Source organism: Dermacentor albipictus, chromosome 9 (assembly GCF_038994185.2).
Source record: "Dermacentor albipictus isolate Rhodes 1998 colony chromosome 9, USDA_Dalb.pri_finalv2, whole genome shotgun sequence".
NCBI classification, from domain to species: domain Eukaryota; kingdom Metazoa; phylum Arthropoda; class Arachnida; order Ixodida; family Ixodidae; genus Dermacentor; species Dermacentor albipictus.
Window position 1 is genome coordinate 3485604 of NC_091829.1, and position 20277 is coordinate 3505880.

At 47.2% G+C, this 20277-nt stretch overlaps 1 protein-coding gene across 4 annotated transcripts in view; it reads right to left on the reverse strand.

The window, feature by feature from the left end:
- LOC135909192 (metal cation symporter ZIP14-like) overlaps positions 1 to 20277 on the reverse strand; it is a 187507-nt gene that overhangs the window by 19400 nt on the left and 147830 nt on the right. Inside the window, exons 9-10 of one of the 4 annotated variants that reach the window (XM_065441019.2) lie at positions 19056 to 19289; positions 18961 to 18987 (exon numbers count right to left, since the gene is read on the reverse strand). The exons of 2 other annotated variants lie outside the window; for them this stretch is intronic. In XM_065441019.2, coding sequence (XP_065297091.1) covers positions 18976 to 18987; positions 19056 to 19289 — 246 coding nt within the window. In that variant the 3' untranslated portion in view covers positions 18961 to 18975. Of the gene's footprint in view, positions 1 to 18647; positions 19290 to 20277 lie in introns of those variants that run through there. One more of the 4 variants, XM_065441017.2, reaches the window with a different exon arrangement.

Here is a 20277-nt window from a genome sequence, read left to right on the forward strand (position 1 = left end):
CGATTCAGAATTGCTCCACAGCAAACAGTCCTTTCATATCTACAGGCGAGATCGAGTAGATCGCCGGGGAGGCGGCATTCTTGCTCTCGTGAATTCAACTTATTCATCCACTTTACTCGAGATAAGCAGCCACAGCGAAATAATGTGTCTGAAAATTTGCCTTCCCTCTTGTACCAATATACTAATTGTATGTTATCGAGCACCTGACACGGATCATTCCTTTATCACGGACCTTCACTCTGTAGTTCAAGACTTGCAATCCCGTTTTCCTCATGCCAATCTAATACTTTGCGGTGATTTTAACTACCCGGACATCGACTGGGAGGCTCTTACTGCGTCATCTCGCCAATCTAAAGATTTCCTTGAAATGGTCCTGAGTTCAAACCTTTCCCAAGCAGTAAACAAGCCAACACGAGGCTCAAATATTCTTGACCTCATTCTTGTATCCAGTCCTGAGCTAATCCAATCCTTTTCATGTTGCAGTGGGCTGAGTGACCACAATCTCTTGTTCTTTAACCTAACGATTGAAGTCTCCCCCCGTCAACCGTCCATCAAATACATCCGTGATTACAGTAAGGCTGACATCGCGAGCATTAACTCCGACCTGGAACACTTTTACACCACCTTTCAAGCGTCCATGGCTACCAGATCCGTGAACGAAAATTGGTGTCTTTTTAAGCACAAAATCTTATCACTCATAGACGCCTAGCTACGTCCCACTCATCTGCATTCGCGGGGATTCCACAAAGCCACGGTATTCTAACTCGCTGCGTAAGCTATCGCGAAAAAAGAAGCGCCTCTTCCGTAATGCCAATAACTCCGGATCCCCTGTAACATGGGAAAAATACTTCGGCATCCTTCGCGAATACACTAGATTATTGCGGTCATCCAAAAGAAAATTCTACAGTCACGATCTTCTAGAAATATTGCGTGCTAACCCCAAGAAATTTTGGAATTTGCTACAGCCCAACAAAAACAGCTCCTATAACATATCTTTAAAAAGACAAGACGGCACAGACGTTCCGCTTTGCGAGCGATCAGACGCGATGAATTCCTACTTCACCTCAGTTTTCACCCACGAGCCAGCGGATAAGAGCATTATTTTATCAAGCCTAAATTTTATTCCAATGCCACCCGTAACCATCACATCTGAGGGAATTTCAAAGCTCATTGATAACCTGAAGCCGTCCACTTCACCCGGACCTGATAACATTTCTGCTAAAATACTTAAAGGCACGAAACATTTCACAAGCCAAATCCTGCAGCTCATCTTCACCCAGTCCCTCAATACCAGTCAAATTCCGGATGACTGGAAATCAAGCAAGGTTGTGCCAATTTTTAAGAGCGGCGACCGTGCTGACCCCTCTAATTATCGTCCCATTTCACTAACATGCATCTCATGTAAGCTCTTCGAACATATACTCTACTCCCATATTGCTAATCACCTCGATCACAATTCTTTCTTCTTCCCCAAGCAGCATGGTTTCAGAGCAGGCTTCTCGTGCGAAACCCAACTTTTCGAATTTACAACCGATCTTCACCTTAATTTAGATTCTTCATTCCAAACAGACGTCATCTACTTAGATTTTTCAAAAGCATTTGACCGCGTTCCTCACCAACGTCTATTGTGTAAACTTGCATGCTTATCACTCGACCCTCTTATCTTATCCTGGATTCGCTGCTTTTTAACTAACCGCTCACAGTTCACAGTCATCGCCAGCCATGCGTCTAAAACTACTAACGTTATCTCTAGCGTTCCCCAGGGTTCCGTCCTTGCTCTGCTTCTCTTCCTAATTTTCATCAATGACCTGCCATCTGGGATTTCGTCATCCGTCCGTCTTTTTGTGGACGATTGCGTCATTTATCGCCGCATATCCGATAATACCGACCAGGAATCATTACAAGACGACCTAAACAAAATCCAGAAATGGTGTTCTGATTGGCTAATGCAGCTTAATATTTCAAAATGTAAATGCATGCACATTTCACGTAAACTTTCCACTACCCTTTTCCCGTACTCCCTGAACTCCACGGCGCTATCAGTAACAAACTCATACAGGTACCTAGGAGTCGAAATAACTAACAAGCTAACTTGGGTGGACCATATCACGAAACTCTGCGCTAACACTTCCAGAACACTTGGTTTCATCCGAAGATCTCTGGCTATGTCCCCTCCATCCATCAGGCAATTAGCATACGAAACATACGTCCGCTCTAAAATGGAGTATGCCTCAGCCATATGGAACCCTCACCAGGTTTACTTGATTCAGTCGCTCGAAGCCATTCAGAACCGGGCAGCCCGCTTCATAACTTCCCAGTACTCACCTTGGCACAGCGTTACCGACATAAAATTGACTCTCGGACTCGAACCCCTAGCACTCCGCCGAAAACTGGCAATGCTCTGTCTTTTTCATAAACTATACTTTAACTTTCCTGCACTGCGCGAGAACTTATTACATGCTCCGATACGCTCATCTCACCGTTTGTTTAACTCCCTTAGTATACAGCATTTGCATGGTTCTTCAAACGCCTTCAACAAATCCTTCCTCCCCATCGCCATAAAAGAATGGAACAATCTTCCCGAAGCCGTGGTTTTAGAGTCAAATCCCTCCAAATTTAGACAGTTACTCTCAGACCATTTCAACCCAAAATAGCCACTTTTCCTCGCGTTTTCTCTCCCAGCAATCCGTCTTGCTTGTGTCATCGCCTATTTTTCCTTTTCTTATTTCTTGCCACTTATGTTTAGCATGTTCCACATTTACGTGTACACTTTTTTAAATTTATTTGTTGCTACTCAGTTTGAGATATTTTCATTGTTCTGTTTAACCTGATGTTTTCTACAGTTTATTATTTATTTTTCTGTTGCCTTTGTTTGCATTTTTTTCTTTTGAGCTGATGTATGGCACTTTCACATCGATGTTTCCCCCCCCCTTATGTAATGTCCCCGAAGGGACCCTTAAGGGAATAATAAATGATGATGATGATGACCATGCAATGGGACGACCATGTAAGCTTTGTACTCCAAAAACTTAGCCGCATAAGAGGTGTTTTAAATCGCTACAGATATACTTTACCCGTCTCTGTAAAATTATTAATTTATAATGCCTTATTCGTGTCTCACATACATTATGGGCATCTTGTATGGGGCACCACAACTGAATGTAACTTGAGTAAATTATTTCGTATGCAGAAGAAAATAATACGCGTCATCGCTAATGTACCATTTGCCGCCCATACTGAAAACCTGTTCAGGAAATACAATATTGCGACAGCCCATAAAATCTATAACTGCAGACTATTACGCGAGTATTACTTTAATACCAAACGTAACAATACTTTACTTGTAGAACTTGCAAATCTATCCGTCAATTCATACCCTTATTCAACTCGTACACCTGAAGTCTGGAAGGTTCCGCGCTCTAGAACTAACTACGGTTGTCAAATGTTGTGTAACAACCTTCCAAGATTACTGAATTTATACGACAGAGCAGGCTTCAATTTACAGGATTTATCACTGTCAGAATTTAAAACTCTATTGCTTTCACTTCAGAGCACGTTTGTTAATGATTAATAATGTGTGTTATGTTCCTCTTTTTTGTCTGTTACCAAGTGTATATCATTTATTTATTTCAATGCCGCAGTGTGTTTTGCATTGTTATTGTGGAAACAATTCACTGTTCTTTCATATATTATATAATTGCAATGTCTTATGGCCACTAGATAAATGTAATTTATATGGCGCTTGATGTGTAACCCCATGCAGCCATATTGTACCTAAGGGGGTGAGGTTACCTCAAGCCGCGTCTGTGCGGCTTTTTTCCCTCATCCACCTCCATTTACCACTCCTCTGTACATGTGTGTGTGTAAATGGAAATCAATAAATCAAATCAAATCAAACTGTTCCTCACACAGCCTCCCTTTCCACTTTGGCAACAGCTCCCAGACAGGCTGGTAACAGGTGTCTGCTGCCTCAAATCAAAGCCTTCGTTCGTGAAGAGGTAGCCTGCTAGCTCTTGCTGCTCCCTCTCACCCAAGAGCCTGTCCAACCTTTGTCCTTGGCCATGCAGCAGGCCATCCACGAGCAGATTGCAGAAGTTTTTCCGCCAGCCCACCAGCACGCTCTGATTGCTGCACCACTGACGTACGCTGAAGTTGTATCGCATCCTAGATGAATGACACTGCCCTATCTGACGATGCCACCGCTCCCAGCACTTCTCCCTGTGCCTCAAATGCCCCCTCAGTAATTCCAGCCACAAGATCCAAGTGCACACGGGACAATTAGCCAATATGCTTCTTCTGCAGTCTCGCAGGACATGTGGCGTGCTTTTGTTTCCGCCGCCTGCCGCATCCAGACGCTGTCGTTGATCGACGTGCACTTGCAGCCCACTAAGATGCTGATTCGAACACATCACCGAACTTCTGGACCAGTCGTCAGAACTTCAGCAGCCGTTGTTCACCATCAACGCATTGCCGTTTGATATCGCCGATGCATCGTCGCCCACCTTCCAAGGAAGGAAACTACGTGCTGCAGCTTCGGAGGCAACAGCTGCACACTTGTCGAAATGCCCAAGACCTCTGCTATTGCCACAAAACATTATAGTAGAAACAAAAGTTGAAGGAGTCGCTACATTCGCACTTGTCGACATGGGCGCTGCCTTTTCCGTCACACATGAGGCGCTTTGCCGTAAGATCAGGAAGTTCACCACATCCCTTTCTGGCCTTCTACTTCATACTGCCACCACGGAGCACATCGAACCTTCAGCTGCATGCAGTGCTAGGATCGTTATTCAGGACATACTTTACACTATTGAATTCCTTGTGCTACTTTCCTGCTTTCATGATGTAATCCTGGGATGGGACTTTCTCTCGCGCCAGCGCCGTCGTTGACTGCACCTGCGTCAAAGTTGCTCTGTCTGTACTTAACACTTTGCCGACCACCTCTCCTGCCCCCTTAAAGATTATTGTTGCCGCCAATACTGATCTGCTGCCAAGCACTTCAACAGTGGTCCCTTTGTTTTGTCCATCAGCGCTCGATGCCCAGGTGCTGTTCACACCCTCATCTACTTTTCTTCACTGCAAACTTCTACAATTCCATTCGCCGTTCTTGACATAGCCGCTGGTACAACAGTTATGCTAGAGCACAACCTGTTTGCCTACCAGCTCACTCTCCTTCGTGACGAGTCCCTAGGCTGTGTCAAACCCACTGACACATCTGCGTGTTTGGACATGCCAGGCTCCTCTTCTGGACTTTCGCTCAACGCCACGTCCCCATTTCTGAAGAGCTCTCAATTGGCTACCGAGATCTTTGATTCATGCATTGACATCAACCTTTCCCTCGAACACTGCGAACAACTTCTGTCTCTCCTAGATAGTTTCTGCTCTTCCTTTGACTGCACGAAACACGCCTTCGGTCATACGGACAGTGTTTCCCACCACATCAACACTGTGTCCCAGCCTGCCCTCAGACAATGCCCTTATGTCTCAGCAGCAGAGCGTCGTCTAATCAACGACCAAATGAATGACATGCTCGAGCATGGCGTCATTCAACCATACCATAGTCCATGGTCTTCTCCAGAGGTGCTAGTGTGTAAAAAGGATGGTTCTGTTCGATTTTGTGTCGATTACCATCGTCTCAACAAAGTAACACTAAAGAACGTCGACCCCTTGCCCCGAATTGATAATGCACTAGATTGTTTAAAAGGTGCCGAGCACTTCTCGTCACTGGACCTGCGATATGGTTACTGGCAAGTTCCCATGGTCACATGCGATCATCCTAAGACCGCATTTGTCACCCCTGATGGGCTATATGAATTTACCATCATGCCATTTGGACTCTGCAATGCGCCCACAACTTTCGACCACATGATGGATAACACACTTTGTGGTCTCAAATGGAACATCTGTCTGTGCTACCTTGATGACATTGTCGTGTTTTCTTCAGATTTCTCGAGGCACCTGTTTCATCTCCACCAAGTTTTGAAATGTCTTAAAAACCCTGGTCTCCAGTTGAATATCAAAAAGTTTTGCTTTGCAGCACGCACCTTGACAATCTTGGGTCATGTTGTATCAAAAGATGGCGTCCTCCCTGATTCTGCGAAACTTCGAGCTGTCACCGAATTTCCTAAACCGACGTCACTGAAGAACCTCGGGAGCTTAATCGGCCTTTGCTCTTATTTTCATTGCTTTGTGCACAATTTCACGGCCATTATTGCTCCTTTGACACGCCTTCTCATCATTGGCACCAACATGTCTAACTGGTCTCCTGAATGTGATGACGCATTCCAGACACTACGCCAGCTGCTCACATCTCCTCCGAAACTCCGGCACTATGATCCCTGGCCACCTACGGAGGTACACACGGACACAAGCGGTGTGGGCCTTGGTGCAGTGCTTGCGCAACGCAAGCCTGGCTAAATCAAGCATGTTGTTGCCTATGCAAGCCTAACGCTTACCAAGGCCGAGACCAACTATTCAACCACTGAGAAAGAGTCCCTGGCTATAGTCTGGGCTCTTGGGAAGTTTCGACCCTACCTTTATGGACAACCCTTTTACGTCGTCACGGACCACCACACTCTTTGCTGGTTGTTGACCTTGAAAGACCCCTCAGGTTGCCTCGGTCGCTGTGTCCCGAGGCTGCAAGAGTATGATATCCAAGTAGTGTACAGGTCTGGTCGCAAGCACTCCGACATAGACGCCCTTTCTCGCCTCTATTGGAGACTTCGTTCTTTTACGCCTCCGTTGTTTGTCGTCTCCTACTCTTCTAGTCGCCTCTTGCAAATCTCTATTGCGGACATGTTTACTTTTCCCCTGCTCTCGCTGAACCCAAAGGCTTCAAGGAGGCCAGTGGTGCCTAAATCGACCGCTGGGCAGATGTCTTCACATTCTAATAAAACATGCTCCACAGTTTCCTCAGCTTTAGCGCAGCAAGCACATGCTTCTTCTTCCTTCTCATATCTCGCTTTATAGGTACGTGTTCTAAGGCATCCCGATCTCGCTTTGAAAAGTAATGAACCTCCGTTTGAAATATCATAAATTGTTTCTTTCATGATTTTGTTTTTTCCTCCTAAGTAGTTACTCATGGCAGGTTTATTTTCCAGTGCCACCAACCATGAGATTGTTTCGGCCTCTCCGACTTTCCGCTTGACATTCTTTGTTGCTGTCTTGCCCACCCTACAGGCCGCATACTTAATGGTAAGCTTCTTAGTCCTTTTCCTCCACTGTGAATCAATGTTTTTCCTGTACAGATACCTCAACACTTTGCCAGCCCATTTACTTTCTTCCATAGTCCTCAGTCGTTCTTCATACTCAATTTTACTGCGAGCTTCCCTCACTTCAAAACTAGTCCAGCCCATATCACCCTGCACAGCTTTATTTGTAGTCTTCCCGTGAGCGCCCAATGCGAGGCGACCCACTGACCTTTGGTTCCCGTCGAGCACTGATTGTGCCCCTGATTTAAAGCAAACAACCGCATTTCCAAAAGTAAGTCCTGGAACCATTACCCCTTTCCACATACCTCGGAGGACCTCGTACCTATTGTATCCCCATAGCGCTCTGTGCTTCGTTGTGGCTGCATTTCTCTTCCCCTTCACTGTTATTGTTTTTTCCTGTGTTTCCATGTATCTATTGCTTTCATTTATCCATATACCAAGGTATTTATATTCTGTTACCCGAGGTATTTCCTAGCCCTGTATCGCCACTGTGTGTTCCCTGTTTTCATCGAATACCATAACACCTGATTTTCTAATGCTAAATTTCAAACCTAAATTGTTGCCTTCCTGTCTACAGTTATTAGCCAGACGTTGCAAATCACTTTGCTTGTTAGCTAGCAACACAATTTTGTCCGCATAACATAAACCTGGAAGCTGTTGCTCTACTACTGTACCCACCTTTTTGTATGAGAGATTAAAACCGATATTACTTCCTTCTAGCGCTTTCTCCATCCTCACCATGTACATCATAAACAGCAGTGGGGATAAAGGGCACCCCTGCCTCAGTCCCTTGTTGATATGAACTTTCTCCTCGCTCCTCATCCATTCCCATTCAACGCAAAAGGTATTTTCTAGGTAAATCTCTCTCAAAATCTAGACAATCGTCACTAAGCCTTCCCCTTCCAGAATATCCAACAAAATGTTGCATTCGACATTGCCATAGGCTCCTGTAATGTCTAAAAAGGCCACATATAACGGTCTGCTTTCTACATTTGATATTTCGATACACTGAGTAAGAACAAATAAGTTATCATCTAAACGCCTACCTATTCTGAAACCATCCTGAAGTTCTCCCAAGATTGGCCGCATGCAATGTCCGCCGCGCTCGCTACAGGAACTAGAATGCTCTAAAATGCACTCTCGAAACGCATCACAACCTGCTATGACGTTGGTCTCCATTGTACTTTCGTAGATGCACCAGCTGCATGCTGTCGAGTTCCACTATACGCATAGGCGACATCCAAACACATATCCAAGCAATGCTTTCCTTTGAGTAACAGCCGCAAATCTCAAAGGCTATGCTTTTTGGTACTGCAAGTGCCAATAAACGTCACGGTTGCCGTGCTATGGTCATTACTTGGTGCCGCTTCTCGGCGGAACACCTCGTAAATAAAGAGCGTAGCCTGCAAGATGTGACATTAAAAAAGAAAGGAAAGAAATAAAGACGTAGTTTTGCCCGAAAGGCGAAGCATCGATTGCGATAGCAAATTAGCAGACAGCGGTACGAAGCAACGATGGAACTTTTATCGGCCATATCAACTTGTAAATATTTGCTTGCCAACTAAAATACTAAGCATGGCGTCAGCGCGCACAGCAAGCATGAACACATGACACCTGATTACTACGGACACTCACTGTCAGAACGCCGGCGTGAGAAAACGCGGCAACAGCAGCGAGCGAAGTGACATTCGTGCTTTCTATTGCTTCAACACAAAGTAAGCGGCCAGAACACACAGCACGCATAAAGCTACAAGCCGCCGACGCAACTGGATTCTGCCCCATGGTGGCTGGTACTGTGCCTTAATGCAGTTTACTCTCAAGATACGGCTGCGCGACTATGTGCAACTGCGCGCAGCCGCCACATGAGCAGCCATTAGAGAACACCCCCCCAGCCCTCCCTCTCCCTGGCGCCTCGCAACGTTGGGTGCGTCACGTGCGAGAGAAGACAGTGCGCTTCCTCTTCGCATTCGTCCCTTTCGCCCAGGTGAGATTGAGTTGCCATCGTCGGCTCCCTCGGCTCTCCTCACATGCTTTTACTCGCAGCTACAGCGTAGGACGCGCAGCAACGGTGACGCCGACGGCAGAAATGCGCTTGGAGTGTCCACATAATTGCTATCGCAATCAAAAAATATATAAATAAATAAATGCAGTGCCGCGTTCGCGTTTTTACCTTGAAGGTCTTGAGACAGGGAGAGAGCCAGCCTGCAACAGACGGCCGCAGATAGAAAGAGCAAAGCTGCCCGGCGTCGCCAACGTGCTGCTGCACACCAGCATTCTCCCCATTCACGATGACGTGGAGTTCGAATTATTGGTGACGGTGTGGATTTCAGTGTGAGTTAGCGGGATGCGTTACATATTGCTTTCAATACATTGTTGGACAGACCGCGGCGACTACTTCGAATTATCCAAAATGTTTAATTAATGAGTTGTGAATTAACAAGCTTTTACTGTAGCATTCATTATAATTACAAGCAAAGGACTTGTCAAGCTAATAGAAAACCTCAAGACATCACGTGCACCCGGTCCAGATAACATACCTACTAAGATTCTAAAATACACAAACAAGTATCCAGTCAATTCTCGCAGTTCATTTTTAATCAGTCCTGTAGGGGTTGGAGGCCGGACTTCGGGATGAAAACAAAACTTGGGAGGGTTTATTTTACATTATATACAGAGAGGTGAGAGTCAAGTAACAGTCGTACAGTCATTACGGGCTGGCAGCAACTCGGACGCTGCGGCCCGCGGCAAGAAGTTCGAGAGAGGTGAATCAGGGAATCAGGGAATGCTCTGGTCTCTCTGGAATGCTTCTTATAAACCCTTCGAGCACTGGAAGTCGCGTCATGTTTGACCAATGGGAGAGTCCGCTCAGATGACGCCATTTTCAGCCAATGGTTGGCGCCCGTATCGCGTTGTCACACCCGGCGGCTCTCTGCGGTCTTGCCTCGCAGACTTGCAATGCACTTCTTCTAAGGTGGAGAGGGGGGGGGGGGGCTCATGGTCCATTGTACAAGGGCCCACCTGCTCCCGGTGGTACGGCTCCACAGTGGTGGCAAATGCATTCTTCAAAGGCGAAGAGGGGTGACGATTGGGCTCTATTGTCCGAGGGCCCCTTCTAATCCCGACGGCGTACGAACTTGTTTGCAAGTGTCCTGCCTCAGGAATGTGGCACCCCTGCTTCTGCATTCCTCAATTAGCTGTGCTGCGATTCGAAGTGGTTTGGGGAACTCGAAGTAGCCTCAGGAAACAGCGCCATATCTAACAGTCCATAGAAAATTCTTAATTCCAAATCACTGTACATAGGTAATGTTATCTCAGTGCACAAATCAGGTAATCGGTCAGATAGACCAAACTACCACCCAATATCCCTAAAAAGTGTAACCTGTGAACAACCAGAGCACATACTTTACTTACAGGTAGCTGAGTATCTTCTTGACAACAGCTTTTTTTCATAAAGAACATGGCTTCCAGAGTTCCATTTCATGTGAGACACAATTGTATGAATTTACTACTGAGCTTAACTTAGACCTGGATTCCTCTTTTCAAACCAATATCATCTATATGAACTTTGCAAACGCATTTGACCACATTTAGAATCAGCACCTAATGGCTAAACTTTTATGCCTTTCCCTTGACCTATACATATGTTCCTGAATTGCTTCCTAACGAATCGCCTTCAGTCTACGGCTATCAGAAACCACCACTCGACAACCAGCAAGGTAATTTCAGGAGTTGCACAGGGCTTCATTCGTGCCCCTATAATATTATATGTTGCAGAAAGGAAGCAGGCCCATGAGTGTAAAATAATGTATATTTACAACTGAGGTATATGACGTTCAGGCAACTGGTAGACTTCGTCTTCCTCTAGTCTAATTCAACTTCTTCCTTCCCTTCACCGTAACATCACCCTCCCGGCAGAGTAGATCCATCCCAGTGCAAGTTATAGAGCCTCACTTAATGGGGGGGGAAGGGCTTGAGCCTGGCGACGTGAACAACATCGCTGATGACGTTGGGAGGCACTGAAGGCTGAGCGACTGGGGTGATCTCGTATGTCACGTCGGACAGTTGGCGTAAGAACTGGTACAGACCAGAATAACAGGAAAGTAGTTCTTCCAACAAGCCAACGTGACGTGAAGGCGTCCAGAGAAGGGCAAGGGAACCAGGTGAAAAACGGGAGTCTCGGTGCCGAAGGTCGTAACGTCGCTTTTGAGAAGCTTGCAAGACTGTGAGGCGATAACGGGCGACTTCTCGGGCCTAGGCGGCTAAGTCAATAGCATCGTGAGCGTAACCAGTGCTGGGTGATTGTACTGCGGAAAGTAGCAACGTGTCAAAGGGCAAGGTGGGGTCGCAGCGATACAACAGGTAAAATGGTGAAAATCCGGCATTGTCAAGACGGGACGAGTTGTATGCAAAGGTGATGTATGGTAAAGCGACGTCCCAGTCACGGTGATCGTTGGAAACGTACATGGCCAGCATTTCAGTTAGCGTGCGGTTGAGTCACTCAGTGAGGCCGTTTGTTTGAGGGTGGTACGTGGTAGCAATCTGGTGTTCTGCAGAATAGGAGAGGAGCAGATCATTGACGACCTTCGATAGAAAGTAGCGGCCGCGATCTGTCAGCAATGGGCGAGGGCCGCCGTGGTGCAGGATAATGTCGTATAGTAAGAAGTGGGCGACATCTGTGGCGCAGCTGGTTGGTAGCGCTCGTGCGATGGCATATCTCGTGGCACAATCGGTTGCTACGGCAATCCATTTGTTCCCTTTGATGGAAATTGGAAAGGGGCCAAGGAGGTGTAGGCCCACACGGAAGAAGGGCTCTGTAGGGATATCAATTAGTTGCAGCAAACCAGCGGGAGGCATAGCAGGCATCTTCCAGTGCTGACACAGGTCGCAAGAAGCAACATAACGGCGCACAGAGCGATAAATGCCGGGCCAGAAGAAGCGGCGCCACAGGCGGTCGTATGTATGAGTGATGCCCAGATGTCCAGCAGTAGGAGCGTCGTAAAGTTGCTGGAGCAGCGAGTTGAAGGTGCTTGGGAACAACTAGGAGGAGCTCCAGGCCGTCAGGATGAACGCTACGACGGTAAAAAGTTCCATCGCGCAAGGTGAACATCCGGAGGGACGGGTCATTCTGCGAGGAGCTTAAGTGTTCAATAAGTGTTCAAAGAACAGGATCTTTACGCTGCTTGTCGCCAATATGGAGGAAGCCGGAGAGGGATAGAACACTGATGTCCGAGTCTGCATCGGTATCGTCCGGTTGATCCACGGGATTGCGGGACAGGCAGGCAGCGTCTTTATGCAGGCGCCCTGACTTATACACAATAGAAAATGTATATTCTTGTAGACACAATGCCCAATGTGCAAGTCGTCCAGTTGCGTCCTTCAAAGAGGAGAGCCAGCAGAGGGCGTGATGATCGGTTACAACGCAGAAGTTCCGACCGAAAAGGTACAGCCAAAATTTTGCCACCGCCCATACGAGCGCGAGACATTGCCTCTCAGTAATGGAGTAATTTCAGTCGGGCATGGGAAGAAGGCAGCTGGCATAAGCGATGGCTTGGTCTTGGCCCTGTTGACGCTAAGTGAGGACAGAACTGATGCCATGACCACTTGCATAAGTTTGTACTTCAGTGGGCGCAGAAGGGTCAAAGTGTGACAGAATTGGGGTAGTTGTAAGCCAGTCAATCAGGGTAGAGAAGGCTTTCTCCTGCAGTGGTCCTCAAGAGAAAGAGACATCTTTCTGAAGAAGCTCAGTGAGAGGGTGAGCGATGTCTGCAAAATTTTTCACAAATCGCCGGAAATAAGAGCATAAGCCCAGAAAACTACGGACATCGTTTGTTGAACACGGTACAGGAAAATTTTGCATGGCATGAACTTTCTGTGGATCAGGTTGGATTCCGGAAGTGTTTGTGAGATGGCCGAGCATGTTAATTTCACGGCGACCGAAATGGCACTTGGAGGAGTTTAGCTGAAGGCAAGCCCTGCGAAACACGGAGAGTATGGCTGTGAGGTGCCACAGATGGCTCTCAAAGTTTGGCGAAAACACAATCACATCGTCGAGGTAACAGAGGCATGTACACCACTTCAAGCCGCGCAAGAGAGAATCCATCATGCGCTCGAATGTAGCTGGCACATTGCATAATCCAAAGAGCATGACCTTAAATTGGTCCAGACCATCTGGTATGACGAAGTCGGTTTTCTCGCGGTCCATCTCATCGACGCTAATCTGCCAATAGCCAGAGCGGAGGTCAATTGATGAAAAGTATTGGGATCCGTGAAGGCAGTCAAGAGCGTCATCAATGCGAGGCAGGGGATAAACATCCTTCTTTGTTATCTTGTTGAGGTGACGGTAGTCAACGCAAAAGCGCCACGAGTTGTCTTTTTTCTTTACTAAGACAACTGGTGACGCCCACGGACTACTGAAAGGTTCAATGATGTTCTTCTCCATCATCCTGTCTACCTCTTTCTGTATGATGGCCCTTTCTGCTGCGGAGATACAATATGGCCGCCTATGAATGGGACTGGCATCACCGGTGTTGATGCGATGCGTGACAACAGATGTCTGGCCAAGTGGACGGTCGTCCAAATCAAAGATGTCCCGATAAGATGACAGGAGGTGACGAAGAGCTGTTGTTTGCTCGGAAGGAAGGTCAGGGGTGATCATCTTAGAAACATCGTCCGCAGGTGTCGAGTACAGAGGAGTGGGTGCCAAAGGCCCGTTGGTACTGAGGAAGGATTCAGAGGTCAAAGAAGAAACCTCAAATTCTTCCAAAGGAGTGATATGCGCTATGGCGATACCGTGTAGCAGCACATGCGACGAAAATCCAAAATTGAGGATGGGCACGCGAGTGCAGTTTTCGCGAATCCGGATTAAGGCGCTCAGCAGGGCAATATTGTGCTACAAAACCACATCAGTAAGCAGCGACACGACGTACTCGGACAGGGCTTCAGTAGGACGTTTGTAGCCGCTTGTGGAGACAGCCTTGCAAACTCAACAGAACATAAGCAGTGTGAAGCACAAGTTGTTGCAACTGCAGGAAGCGGCAGATCCAACTGTACAACACCTGCGGAGCAGTCAATTTGGGCAGAGTGTTTCGAAAGGAAGTCCAGGCCGAGAATCGGGTCGTGTGGACAGTGAATTAGGTCGTGTGGACAGTGTTCAAGGACAATAAATAGAACAACGGTATAATGGCCCCCAATGGTCACACGTGCTGTGCACATTCCAAAGACAGGTGAAGCACTCTCATCGGTGACTCGCAAAGTGCCCGGTATGGCGGGTGTCAGAATCTTTTTGAGCCTTCGGCGGACAGCAGCGCTCATAACTGAAAGCTGCACTCCTGTATCAATGCGAGATCTAACAGGAACGCCATCAACTTCAATGTCCAGAAGGTTTGCACGTGTAGGCAGGGTCAACAGAGGATTTGTGGGCCAGGTCGGAGTTGCAGCTTCAACTCCGGGAGCTGTACCGCCTAGTTTCCCGAAGCAAAGCGACCGGTTGCAGAAGGGGACGAAGAGCGGTGAACGAGAGGCGAACGGGATTTACGACCTTGCGGACACGGGGAGCGGCTGGATCTTGGTGAAGCACTGTCGGCGTTGACGTTCCTTGTCGGCATATAGGGCGAGAAAGTACGATTGTCTGGTACTTGGCGGTAGTGACTCAGAGACACCACCGAGGAGGCGAAGATCAGTGGTTGCGGCAATGACAGGCGATGTGTCCAATACTGGAACAATTAAAACAGATGGGTTTATCATCCGCTGTGCACCAGTCAGCTGGTTTGCGACGGAGTGGCGGAAAGCTTTGCGTCTGGGGAGCGAGCGGCCGGAGAAACCTGGTAGGTGTTTGTATGGCGGACCAAGCAGAGAGATGGAATGCCCAAACTTGCATTTCCTCCCGAACGACCGCTTGTATAAGGGAGATAGTGGGCACGCTTTCCAGACAGTCGGGACGAACTGGAGCCGGAGCCATGGCGTCAAGCTCACGGCGAATGATACGCGTGATACCTTTCGGTCCTGTGGGCTGAACGAACTGCGGCAGGTCTTTGCAAGAAAATGTCGGAGTGGTATTGGGCAATCGGTCGAAAGTTTGAGCGATGCGGCGGCCCTTCGCTTGTTCGAAGCGCCGTCACTCCTTTATAATTGAATCCACAGTGGCACAATCCTTACACATCAGGAGATTGAAGGCATCATCTGCAATACCTCTTAGTATGTGACCAATCTAGTCCAGTCATGTTGTTATCAGCCTTACGACAGAGGGCCAGCACATCCTGTATGTACATGACATAGGATTCTGTGGACGTCTGAGCGCGGCACGCATGTTCTTTTTTTGCTGCCAGCTCGGTCTGGACAGGTCTGCCAAACAGGTCTCGCATTTTTTCTTTGCAGACATCCCAGCTCGTTAGGTCAGCTTCGTGTGTGTCGTACCATTGCTTCGCAGTTCCTCTTAGATAAAATATCACGTTTGCTAGCATCAGTGTTGGATCCCACCTGTTGTTGTCGCACACTCGCTCGTACATCGTAAGCCAGTCCTCCACGTCAGTGTTGTCCGTGCCACAAAATGTTCCTGGGTCCCGCGGATGAGTGAGGATGACTGTTGGCACGGGCTGCTGAGGCTTTGTCGCTTGTGTCGGTTGATTTGCCATTGTGGCGGCAGATAGATGACGTCCGCTGCGAAGTTCCATGATTGTACCTCGCACCTTCCCCCAAAATGTTGCAGAAAGGAAGCAGGCCCACAAGTGTAAAATAATGTATATTTACAATTGAGGTACATGGCATTCAGGCAACTGCCAGACTTCGTCTTCCTCTAGTCTAATTCAACTTCTTCCTTCCCTTCACCGTAACAATATCTTTTATTTTCATTAAAATATTCCCGACACAATTTCATCATCCGCGTGCCTATCTGCTAACGACTGAGTTCTTTACCACCACATTTTTTCCGGCAACGACTAACAGATTCTCTAGGCCGACCAACAAAAATAGAAACCTGGTGCTGTCAATGGTTTATGAAAGTTAACATGTCCAAATGTAAATTCATGCAAGTGTCGCACAAGTGCTCTAACCATCAGTATTTATTTTATTTATTTATTTACCCTCAGGGTCGAAGACATTACAAAGGGGAGTGGTCACGGATACAAGAGAAGTGGTTGTTCCTAATTATACAATAATAGCTTAAAAATGAATTTACTACATATGCAATAATAACACAAGGTAACACAGTTTATACAGAAAAAGATCTACAGCAGTTACAGTAAGTAAAATATATGCAAAAGAATTATAACATCACTGTTAGAGCACGCAGGAACAATTCACAATCTTAAATTTAAGCCGTTTGTGCAGGAAACAAGCTTATGAAAAAGAACAAAACGATGTATTATACGTTGGGATGCGAGAGAAGGTGGATTAAGACTAGATTTCATAGTTGTTACACTGGCGGTGTGGCTGTATTCTGAGAAAATAAAACAAATAGAATTGTTCTGAACCATTTCGAGAGCATCCGACAGAATTTCCCGAAAAGGTTCCCATATTGATGCAGGAAATTCAAGTTTTTATCTAATTAGTGATTTATATAGGAAAAGCTTTAAGGAATAAGGTCATCTTAAAAAATTTCAACGAATGTAGCCGAGCATGTGATTTGCGTTATTTGTAATGAGTGTAATGTGGTAATTCCAGGTAAGGCTGGACGTCATGTCTACACCAAGATACTTGTACGATGAGATACAGGCTCCAGTGGTATTTTATTTAGTCTGTAGACAGGCAGCATTGTTTTCAATCTGGTTATGTGCATAAATTTACATTTAGTTATATTGAATTCCGTTAGCCATGTCTTCCACTATGAACAGACTGCGTTAAGGTGAGATTGGAGAACAGTTATGTCATTATCACAAGCTATTTTCTTGAAGATTACACAATCATCTGCAAAAAGGTGAATATTTGAGGAGATGCAAGAAGGTAAGTTGTTTATGCATATTGTTGCAGGAAGAAAGCAGGCCCACAAGTGTAAATTATAGTGTATTTACAACTGGTGTATATGGCGTTCAGGCAATGGGCAGTCTACGTCTTCCTCTAGTTTATGTCGCCTTCTTCTTTCCCTTCACCGTAACATTGCCTTCCCAGTGGGGTTAGCTTCGTCCTGGTGCAAGTTACAGAGCCTCACTTAATGGGGGGACATAGGGCTTGAGCTTGGCGACATGAACATCGCTGGTGACGTTGGGAGGCACTGAAGGCCGACCGACTGGGGCGATCTCGTATGTCACATCGGACAGTTGACGTAAGATCTGGTACGGACCAGAATAACTGGGAAGTAGTTTTTCCGACAAACCTACGAGACGTGAAGGCGTCCAGAGAAGGACAAGGGAACCAGGTGAAAAACAGTGGTCTCGGTGCTGAAGAGCGTACATCACTTTTTAGAAGCTTGAGAGACTGTGAGACGATGATGGGCAACGTCTCGGGCCTGGGCGGCTAAAGGCAATAGCATCGCAAGTGTAACCAGTGCTGGATGATTGTACTGCAGAAGGTAGCAACGTGTCGAAGGGCAAGGTGGGGTCGCGGCCATACAAATGTTAAAATGGTGAAAATCCTGCAGTGTCGTGACGCGACGAGTTGTATGCAAAAGTGTGTGGTAAAGCGACGTCTCAGTCACGAAGAGCGTCGGCAACGTGCATGGCCAGCATTTCAACTAGGGTGCGGTTGAGTCGCTCTGTGAGGCCGTTCGTTTGAGGGTGGTACACGGTAGCAATCTGGTGTTCTGTAGAACATGTGGGGAGGCGCAACTCTCACACGTCCCCTGATATGTTGTTTTTTCACACAGCTCTTGTTTCCTGTAATGCAGCTTCGCCAAGTGACCTGGTGCCCGCGACAGTCGGTATGGTTGAAGCGCAGTACGAGAAATGGCGCGAGTGTTGCGCTGCTAATGCCAGCTAATGGCGGGGTTCCTTGGCCACAAAAAGGAGAAGGCTCTTCCTCTTTGGCTCTGGGTCGGCAAATGGCGCGGACGTCCCACGCGTGCGCCGATCTATGCTTTTGCAAGACCGTCTCGCGTGGCCTCGTTCGGACGCGCCACCGTTCACGTTCCCATACACACGAACGACCAGGCGTTGGTGTCTAGCATGGGGCAAAAATATTTGCTAATTATCCGGTTGCAGTGAGTCGGTCTTCCGCGATTTGGCGCGTGCCCATCGGCATGTTTTGTGGATAGCAACTCGGCTAGCAGGCATTAGTCTATGAAAGGTGCAATAAATGCCCTTGTGATTGTTTGCACTATTGTGTTGTCGTTCCTTTGTCCCAAGAGCACGGGTGAGAATTCCACAAACAGGAGCGCAGCAGATCATCGACGACCTTCGATAGAAAGTAGGGGCCGCAATCCATGAGTAACTGGCGAGGGGCGCCGTGCTGCAGGATGACGTCGTATAGTAAGAAGTCGGCAACATCTTTAGCACACCTGGTTGGCATTGCTCGAGTGAAGGCATAGCTCATGGCATAATCTGTTGCTACAGCAATTCATTTGTTTCCTTTATTGGAAATAGATTGGAAAGGGGCCGTGGAGGTCGAGGCCCACACGGAAGAAGGGCTCTGTAGGGATATCAATTGGTTGCAGCAAACCAGCAGTAGACATAGCAAGCGTCTTCTGGCACTGACACAGGTCACAAGAAGCGACATAACGGCACACAGAGTGATAAATACGGGGCCAGAAGAAGCGCCACCGCAGGTGGTCATAAATACGAGTGATGCCCAGATGTCCAGCAGTAGGTGCTTGGGAACAACCAGGAGGAGCTCCGGGCCATCAGGACGAACACTACGACAGTATAAAGTTCCATCATGCAAGGTGAACATCCAGAACGGGTCATTGGGCGAGGAGCTTACACGTTCCATAAGTGTTCGAAGAACAGGATCTTGGCGTTGCTCATCACCAATATAGAGGAAGCCAGAGAGGGACAGAATACTGATGTGCGAGTCTGCATCGGTATCGTCCGGTTGATCCACAGGATTGCGGGACAGGTAGGCAGCGTCTTTATGCAGGCGCCCTGACTTATACATAATGGAAAATATATATTCTTGTAAACGCAATGCCCAACGTTCAAGTCCTCCAGTTGGGTCCTTCAAAGAAGAGAGCCAGCAGAATGCGTGACGATCAGTTACAACACAGAAGCTCCGACCAAAAAAGTACGGTCAAAATTTCGCGATCGCCCATACGAGCGCGAGACATTGCCTCTCATAAATGGAGTAATGGTGGACAGGCCGCCATTGGAATATGAACTTGGCAACGTTTAACGCTAAAACGTTATCTAGTGAGGCGAGTCTAGCAGGGCTCAAGAAGCATATACAGTTCTAAAAAGCGGGCACGTCCTGTGCTACCGGGGCTTAGTGGAGAGACGAGAACTAGGAGTCCGATTCCAGATTAATAAGAATATAGCTGGTAACATACAGGAATTCTATAGCATTAACGAGAGGGTGGCAGGTCTTGTTGTGAAACTTAATAATAGGTACAAAATGAAGGTTGTACAGGTCTACGCCCCTACATCCAGTCATGATGACCAGGAAGTCGAAAGCTTCTATGAAGACGTGGAATCGGCGATTGGTAGAGTGAAAACAAAATACACTATACTGATGGGCGACTTCAATGCCAAGGTAGGCAAGAAGCAAGCTGGAGACAAGGCAGTGGGGGAATATGGCATAGGCACTAGGAATAGCAGGGGAGAGTTATTAGTAGAGTTTGCGGAACAGAATAATATGCGGATAATGAATACCTTCTTCCGCAAGCGGGATAGCCGAAAGTGGACGTGGAGGAGCCCGAACAGCGAGACTAGAAATGAAATAGATTTCATACTCTGCGCTAACCGTGGCATCATACAAGATGTGGATGTGCTCAGCAAGGTGCGCTGCAGTGACCATAAGATGGTAAGAACTCGAATTAGCCTAGACCTGAGGAGGGAACGGAAGAAACTGGTACATAAAAAGCCGATCAATGATTTAGCGGTAAGAGGGAAAATGGAGTATTTCCAGATCAAGCTACAGAACAGGCATTTGGCTTTAACTCAGGAAGAGGACCTTAGTGTTGAAGCAATGAACAACAACCTTATGGGCG